Raw genomic sequence first — 9,198 nt, 5'->3', positions numbered from 1 at the left:
TTTTTTTTAGCTTGGGTTAGCCCCTCAGTTCCAATTAAGGTACACTTTAATGCTACAGCACACAATGATATTGTGGACTAATAGAGTGCTGACTGGCCTGCCCAGAGCCCTGACCACAACCCCATCCAACACCTGTGGGATGAACTGGAACACTAATTGTAAGATAGGTCTTTTTGTGCATTGTCACTGGTTGACCTCACTAATACTCTTGTGGCCGAAGAGGAGCGAGTCCCAGCAGCCAGCTTCCAAAATCATGTGAAAAGCTCTTCCAGGTACCATTTTCTGTTAAGTCACCCTAAAAAAAAGTGTGTCTAAATTTTTACTTATGGTATTTCTTAATGAATCATGTGTTAATTCTGTTATAAGCCATCAATCAGAACAACTTTTGGGTTGCCAGGTTGTGACAAATCCCCCTGACTGGTGTTTATCCTTTCTATTTGGTAGAACTGCAATTATAAATATTTTGTATAATCCATTAATTAATACCTGTGGGTTTTAATAAGCTATCAAGTCTGTTGTTCCACAACACCTGCCAGATTATTTTTTCCCAACCTGGCAACAAGGTAGCCTAGTGTTTCCAACAGTGACTTGTAACACGGGGAATGGTGTCTCTGTCTCTATCACTTGTTTCTGCTCTGTGTAACTCACAGCATAACATACATGTATACTTCAACATACAATTTTCCAACACAAAACATTGTTATGACATATGTGTTTTGTTTGTAGTCGGCACCTACATTACATCTGACACATTGTTACAGACCTGGGATTTGTATTTATGACAGTGGTGTTGCATTCAGAAACTGTGGGGGGTATTAGTCACAACTTACAAACCCTTTTTTTGCATTTAAGTTCAAAAGTATTAGCATTAAATATACTATAAATAAAAGGTACTCTCAGTACTAATTATGCAGAATTTCAGAATAATGTATATTGTATTACTGAATTATAACAAGGCTGACCTGCACCACCTGTATCTGACTTTGAGTGGAATTCCAGCTACTCCCTTGTGGTTGGAGGTATAGATACACAAAGATCAGAACCAACCAAGCAAAAAACTAATGCATTCCTGTAACAATAACTCAATTAAACAGGGTATGTGCTCTAGAGTCTAGGGAAATATATGGGTGAGAGGATTTGAAATAAATGGATACATAAGGGACATTCATTTAAAAATGTCTGTCTGGACTGTGATGACATTGATTATGGCTGCTACAGCTGATCTGATCTGATTTTGGTTTTGGTTTTTTTTTTCTTTCTGATGTGTCTGTATGTTCTATGCTGTACCATAAATTGCCTTCGAGAGGACATTAAAGTTTTTCTAAGCCAAAGTCATGATTCAGTCTTTCATTATATTTTGTATTACTAAACAAAATCTGCAAAGTAAGTAAAACTAAAGCATTCAAATAAATGTATTGGAGTAAAACGTTGAATTGGCCTCTGAATTGTTGTAAAGTAGAATTGTAAAGTAGCAGAAAATGAAGTGTACTTAAAGGTCCACTTTGTAAGAAAGTTGATTTTTGAGTCTCGCTCCTAACTCATCAAATACTGACGCTTTGGGATTGTATGTCGGGTCACTCGCCATCTCAAAGCGTCAGTATTTGACGAGTTGGGAATGAGACTCAACTTCTTACAAGGTTGACTTTTAAGTACAGTACTTGAACAAATGTACTTGGTTACTTTCCAGCACTGGTGACTTATTAGAATGTGGTACTCATTATGAGAAGATGACAACAACATGAGAATGAACAGATGCAGTGTTTACATGTCTATCTATCTATCTATCTATCTATCTATCTATCTCTATCGAGGACCTACTCAAGTGAGGCTCTTGATTGCCATCTAGTGATACATGGCCACTATTACACCACACGGCTGATAGACATCTCACAGTCACAGACATTTTACATGTCTCAGCATAGCAGTATTAAGCCAGAGCATAAAAACAGGAGACCATAGAGGTGTTTTTTTCAGTGATGTACAAAGTTTTATTATTGAAGAAGGAGAAGAAGGAGAAGGTGCAGTTACATGATGGTGTTGAACTAACAGCTACTGTTTCATGTAAAACCATACAGGTCCTTTCTTTGGGTTGTAGAAAACATGCCGACAGGTTTGTTTCTTCTTTTCTGAAAAATATGGATGGTGTATCTCATGTGTGAATTGTCTCTACTGGATGGACTGTTAATATTAAAATATTAAACTTGTTTTGCAATGACTCGGGAAGAATCGTTCATGCCTCAGATTCCACTATGAATCCCATGCTTTTGGCATTATCAGTGACTACATTTGTATCCCGGGACAACTGCTCTCAGGCCACAGAACCTCCTATATAACACTTGAATTGTACTTGAAATGTTTAGAATGAAATTGTTAATCTGTTTACCTACAAAACAATGGATTGTCATGTGAAAAATAAGGCCATGTTAATGTTGATAAAGGATGGTTCTTGATTGCCTTGCTTGCTTTTTATTGCATTTCCTCATTAAGTGCAGGACTGTCATAGAAGCAGAGTGTCTAAATGACTGACCAATGCATTGCAGGCGGAATACACTCATGTCTGAGTAACAAGTGTCCGACTCAATCCAACTCCGAAACTTCATGTTGTGTGATGAGAATACAAAATGTACGAGCCCATATTGTTTCCATACGTGGCATTAGACGTCTGCCTTTGTATTTCATGTGTACATAATTTGTGGACATACCTGCCTAGAAAAGAAGAGCCATTGAAATTAGCAAGCTGGGGCTGCATACATGATTGGAATTCAAGCAAAGCCCCATAAAAAAAATAGCACATTGTGGCTTGAAACCAGTCATGCATGCACATTTTCATGTTTTATTCATCGCTCTGTTTGTTTGTAGAAGAAAAACACTTGTGGAATTGTTTCTGCTGACTTTTCGCAGCTGTTGTATGGTTTTGTTGCCTGCTGAACACAGTCCTTAAATCAACCGTTTAACATGCCATGCTGCAGGTTCACTGGTTTATTGACGGGGAAGTATCTGCAAATACTTTGAGGGGAGTTCTGCTGTAGTATTCAGTAAACACCAGGCTGAATTAATGATTCTGAAAAGCAAGCACGTCTTTTTTTTCCCTACTCTGCGAGAATCTAATTGATTATCATAGCTAAGGTTTTGGCATCATAACACCTCAAGTCATTCAAAGTTATAGAAGTTATCAAGACACTATGCTAACCATGTGATAAACTTTAACAATCTTGCATTACTAACTCCCACAAACTTTTGAATGTTAAAGTGGTCGGTGAGGGAGTGCTGAAATGAAATCATTATTCATAAAAGAAATCAAGGTGATTTTCTTTACATAGAATCAAGTCAAGTCATCAAGTCTGATGAAAAATTAAGTGTCTCTCACACATCTATACTCTCATGTAGCTTCCATCACAAATAAATGCAACGAAAATGTCACCAAGTGAAGTGGAAAAAGACTCCTGCACTGTCCACTTGACTTGCAATTACATTTATTGACAACAACGTTTCGGTACTTAGACCAGATGAAGGTCTAAGGTCTAAGATTAAGTTTATTGACAACGTTACGGTACTTAGACCTGATGAAGGTCTAAGTACCGAAACGTTGTTGTCAATAAACTTAATCGCAAGTCAAGTGGACAGTGCATGGCAGTCTTTTTCCTGATTTTGTCGGCCTTCGGTCTTCTTCAACGCACCTGTCGACCCTAAGGTGTGCAACCAAGGTGTCTCTACCAAGTGAGATAAAGAAATGTCCCTAAACAGCTATTTTTCTATTTAATCAAAGTATTGATGATACAATGCAACTGTAATTCAGCATTGCTTCATCACAACCAAAAATGGTGAAAAAGGACAACCCCTTTGTTTTTCTATATTAACCATCGTCAGTAATAAACAGCTAATCATTCACTAAACATAAAATAGTCTGTAATAGCATCAGCAGCAGCAGCAGCAACAGTCAGTCCGTTGGCTACAAGGTCTCATTATGAACTCTGCCAGGCAGAGCAGTCCTTCCTGACCTACTTTAGTCCTGGCCATGGCCTCTCTCCACCTAACACCTCTCCGGTGAAGGACAGAGGAGAGGGAGCGTAGAGGTCAGAGTCTGTGTCTGATTCTCCCTCTGCTATGAAGGGTCTGACCCGGGCACAGAGAGAGGCTCCGGCTGCGGCTTCAGTCCCTGCAGCAGCTCCCCCTCCTCCTGAGCCTGTAAAGAAAGAAGGCCCAAAGAAGTCCTCCTTGGCCTGGGAGATGCTGAAGCCGCTGAAGGAGCGCTCCAGCTCCTCGTGGTCAACAGACGGGATGGACAGAGACGTGTCGCTCTCCACGGCTGTGGCATCCTGCTGGCACTTCTGCCTCCTGTGGCGCCTCCGGCCCTGGGAGCTGCTCTCTCTGCCGCTGCCTCCAAGGGCGGATGAGGAGCGGTCGTGAACCGGAGCAGGTGGAGGCGGAAGGCGGAACAGGGTGGGCGAATGATCGCCGCTGCCACCAATTGGCGAAGGGGTGTTGGCCACGCTGCTGTTCCAGGCAGGCTGGCTGAGGGGGTGCTGCAGCTGGTGCTGCCAGGAGGTAGAGGGGCGGCTGTGACTGCCAGAGGGAGTACCCACCGATATTGCCACTGACCGACCCAGTAGAGGATCTTTCTTTTCCAAAGACCCATCAGAGCACGGGACATCTGCAGCTGAACATGTCTTCACCACCTTCTCCTCCTTCACCTCCTCTTTCTCCACCTTGTTCTCCTCTGGGCTGTGGTAAGGCGGCGCTGGATACGGCTCTTTGGAGTTGAAAAAGGCCTCTGTTTCTGAACGAGGGATGCCCATACGCTGCACGTACACATTGACCAGGAAATCAAGTTTCCTGTCCATACAGAGCACCTGCAAGGAGACAGAGAAACTCACAATAAAAAAGTGGTGTCCCATTACCAGAATTAAAATATTTTTTAGAGACAGTAACATCGAAATCCACCCATAATTCTGTGCATTATGATCTGCCCTACTGCTGGAGGTGCAAACCTAGACTGAATCCCAATGCCCCCCACCCAAGGCCTTGAACCCTGAACCCTCACAGACTAATCTGACGTCACCTGGTGGGTGTTTGAGTCCAAGAGTCTGCAAGGGGCGAAATGGTATAATAGGAATGGGACAGCACTTTGTGACATTTCACTTTACATTGTAGGTTTTGGACTTTTTATTTTACATTTCTGAATACATAGCCTCATAATAAAAACAAAAACCAGGAGTCATACACTGAGTGAGTTAAGTAGAGAATCAGTTCGAGGAGAAAATGTCAGAAGTTATGAAGTGATTTTGAAAATGTCCATTTTTGAATAAAAAACATTTTGGGTCTGAGTAGCTCAGTTGGTAGAACATGCGTCCCATGTGGTTTGAGTCCGAAATGCAGCCCTTTGCTGCATGTCATCTTCTCTCTCTTATCCTGTTTCATGTCATATCTCTAAGCTGTCCTGTCAATAAAGGCATGAAAAGGCCAAAAAGAAACATAAAAAGAAAAAAAAAAACATTGCATATAAATTAATGAAAGCATACGTATTATTGTTGTTTCTTTTGAGTGTGTGCGGGGATATCCTGGTAAGCAATGGTAACCCTGTGTTTAATGTTACAACGCTGTGAACTGTGGGTAATTGCCTTTAGCAAAGTCTGCAGAAATGTGTTATTATGGAAAGTGGACATAAAGGGCTCAAAATGTCCGTGAGAGAGCCCTCATGCTATAAGGATTTGACAATAGAACAGCCCTAAACCCTCATGGACTTGCTGGGAATGTGCCTCAAAGTCTGTGTGTGTGTTAGACATTGGGACTGAACCCAGGAGATGATCCGCCATATTCAAAACCAACACAACAGGAGCACCTCCTGTTGTGTTGGTTTTGGGTTTTATCATCAGAGAAAGATAAATATAGATCGATATATGCTCTAGCGTGCTATAAACAAAAGTTGAAGTTTGTTCCTACAGATGATTTATCATATTTGAATGATCTTCTCTCAGGCTCTTTTTCATGGCTCGGGAATTTTCTTTTTCCATTAGATGATGGTTCTTGCAGGTCTCTGCATTTCAGCACTTCACCATGGTTATGCACTGGCACTAACAAAACAATACATATTTCAGAGTGATAACCTGAATCACTCAATGCCAATTACCTGTTTATTTGTATCTCCAACAACATGGCGGTTTGGTCAGAGCCCCGGAATATAACCCGTATATGCGTGTGAAATAATGAATCATCAGAAAAACATGCATGATTGACGTCAGTGTGAACCAACTTGTGTGACTTTTACAGACCTGGAAGAAATTTCCATACCTGCTTTTCCACTTTGACCAGACGTCCCATCATGCTCTGGTCATCCGCAGCCTCACCTTCAGTTTTGGGACCTTTACCCACTATCTGGTCAACTCTAGCATTTGAGAAAAGTAATATCTGAGATTAAAAAACACACTCTGCCACATGGATTTAACCTATTTGTTTAAACTGAAGTTCATGATGCCATAATGGGAATTACTGTTACATGGAAAGTAGGTAGAGAAGGCGTTTATGTTGACGATATGTCAGGCTACAAATACGTTTTGAATGAATGAATGACGGTCTGACACTTTAGCATTTCCTGAGTAAGTATTGACGTAAGGTGGACGGTGTGGATGCATGCATTATGAGATGAGGCAGTCCTTAATGAAACAGTGTGAATAGAGGGGACATTTTGTCTGGGGGCCAAAATGCATCACTTGTCATGCTTTTGTTGTGCTTCATGCTTCATTTCCATTGCATCCTACTGGGGGAGCTCTCCCTCTGTCTCGCCAGTATGAGAGCAAGCATCTAGCACCGTCAAACCCCTGTTGAGTGAGGCCCCATGACATGGCTCATTAACATTCAGTGAGAAGGACGCGGGATATCTCACTTTTTCTTTTTTTTTGTTGATATTATGATATAAAGTGACATAAGAGCTAAAGTAACTGCACGTTCTGAAAATGTTGCACATAAAACTGTTCATCGAACATGTTTCTGGATTTTATTTGATATAAGATATTTAACATTGCTTGAGCATCTATTATGTAGCAAAATGAGACAGGTTGAGTGGCTTGTACTCAAAAGGGGTTCCGTCAATCAAAATAATAAGGTAGCATGTAACTACTTCAGTATTTGGACTATGGTATAAGGAGCATAATGCTGATAAAACGGTCATTCTAAAGGTGCAGTCTATTAACCTAACCTAGGACCTTCAGTGGACTTCTTATGGCGAGGTGTTGATGGGGGAGGGGGCCCCACAATCATATCTATCCTGGCAAGGCACACAGAGACGATATGAGTGCAATGCAAAATGAAGCAACGAGGGAATCACATCAGCTATGGACAACAAGTTTCAATATATTCCACACACACGAGACATACGGTGAGTCTGACTTGCTTCGTGGATGAAAAGTGCATGTATTTCACTGTTGGAATACATTTATTCTACATGTTAGACCTTCAGGGGATCAAAATGTGAGGAGGTAAAACAATGTGAGTTATTCATCAATGTCATATCTAAAATGAATGTGTGATGCATTCAAAGCTGAAGGAGTGAATCAAGTATTGATTTATATAAAGGTTACAGATATAAAAGTGAGATCTGAATACCACACATGTAGTTGGACAAATGAAACAGGCAAATCAATGACTTGTGTGTCACAACATGTGTGTATTCAGTGACACCACAACCGCTGTATTACTGATACACATCTCTAGTACTATTCTGAATTCAAGCTAATTACTGAGCTAAAACAATAACTCTGAAATGCCTCCATGTATCCATCCTGGTCTTTAGGCTCACAGTCAAAGTGACGGACAAATAATTCACTCTGAGACAACCTGAAAATGAGTGTGAGACAGATATAAACTGTTCCAAAATTAACTGCATAGTGAACGTGCACTTGCCTGGACTGCAGGTTCTTAATGCGAGACAGCATGTCCAGGTGACCTGCAGAGTACTGCTCGATCACATCCATGACATCATAAGGCCGCAAGCTCTCTTTGAACCTCCTCTTTGACACCAGAAACTTCATGATGCTGAAGGAGGACACATATTTCTTTCAATTGACGTTGACACATGACAAGTTTCACTTTGACTTAATGGAAAAGCACAGGTGTTACTGATAACAATAACGATGGCTTGGTTTTATTCAAGCGTCCAAGTAAATCATGACAGGGAGACAATGAGCCAGCATGAACTATACAAAGACTCTGAAAACAAAGCAGCTGAATGGAATTTAGGCATCATTTATTTTATTATTTACACCTGTGCTTTCCCTAATGCTACATGCCAAAATCTGTTTCATTATAAAGGCCTGTTACAACAATCTGACACGGCAAAGCAGGTTGTTGTTTTCATAGTTTGACAAAAATCTTATAATAAATAATCTACTCAGTTTTTGTACTGAAGCTTTCTACACCTTCCTCAGCAGATGGAGTTGGCTCCTGAGTATATATTTAGTATATATACAGTAATAATATATAGTATATAGTAGTATACTTCGGTCATGTGATAACAGGTGATCATATACACAGTATAGGCAACTCCATGACAACTGAGCATAGAGTGCCGCAGAATAGTCCTAAAACCCAGAAATGGTTTATCTCAAATGGTTGTCTCAAAGTCATCAGGTTTTTTAAATGTGCTTTCGTTTGATTACCTGAAATTAGGTCTATGATTTACACAAGAGATGTACACGGTTTGATTTATGATATAAAATAAGTCAGTAAATACCCCACACATGAATTATAAAGCACATGTCTGGTGCAGTTGCTAAATGAGACTACAGAAGTTGTCGGGGACATTAAAAGTCACCACGCTGAACACGGAGACTCATCTACTCACCAGTCTTTCTTTGCAGGCAGACTTTAGTGGCAAAATATTTTAACTCTGACTTTACAACCTGTATTAATCAATTTATGTGTGTATACTATAGTGTAGTTAAATGCTTAAAGTAGGTGAAGTTGAAGTCATGTGCTTTTTACCCATCTTGATTTCATTTCAGCCTCAAAAATCATAAAAGTGTCCCCTTCAGTGGCTGCTAAAAACTCCACGGCCAGCTTTTGGTTTGACCATTCTGGGCTACTGTAGCAACATGGTGGACTCCCTGGTGATTATACACTAATGAAAACATAATTATGAATAGTATAGGCCTATTTCATTTCTGCCAACAGATCCCCCTAAATCCTGCACACAAAGTCCTACAC

The 9,198-nt window shown here is 40.6% G+C and overlaps 1 protein-coding gene across 3 annotated transcripts in view; it reads right to left on the bottom strand.

Moving 5' to 3' along the window:
• Nucleotides 1-3,998: 3,998 nt before the first annotated feature.
• Nucleotides 3,999-9,198, bottom strand: part of LOC140999947 (potassium voltage-gated channel subfamily KQT member 2-like) — a 36,610-nt gene continuing 31,410 nt past the window's right edge. For 2 of the 3 annotated variants that reach the window (XM_073470540.1, XM_073470542.1), the window contains 4 exons: nucleotides 7,897-8,028; nucleotides 7,193-7,261; nucleotides 6,289-6,382; nucleotides 3,999-4,850 (listed from right to left, as the gene is read on the bottom strand). In XM_073470540.1, the coding sequence (XP_073326641.1) occupies nucleotides 3,999-4,850; nucleotides 6,289-6,382; nucleotides 7,193-7,261; nucleotides 7,897-8,028 (1,147 nt within the window). The remainder of the gene's footprint in view (nucleotides 4,851-6,288; nucleotides 6,383-7,192; nucleotides 7,262-7,896; nucleotides 8,029-9,198) is intronic. The other variant, XM_073470541.1, reaches the window with a different exon arrangement.

This window comes from Pagrus major, chromosome 7, assembly GCF_040436345.1.
Source record: "Pagrus major chromosome 7, Pma_NU_1.0".
Taxonomy (NCBI): domain Eukaryota; kingdom Metazoa; phylum Chordata; class Actinopteri; order Spariformes; family Sparidae; genus Pagrus; species Pagrus major.
Note: the sequence above shows the minus strand (reverse complement) of the source record. Positions and strands in the feature narration are given on the sequence as shown.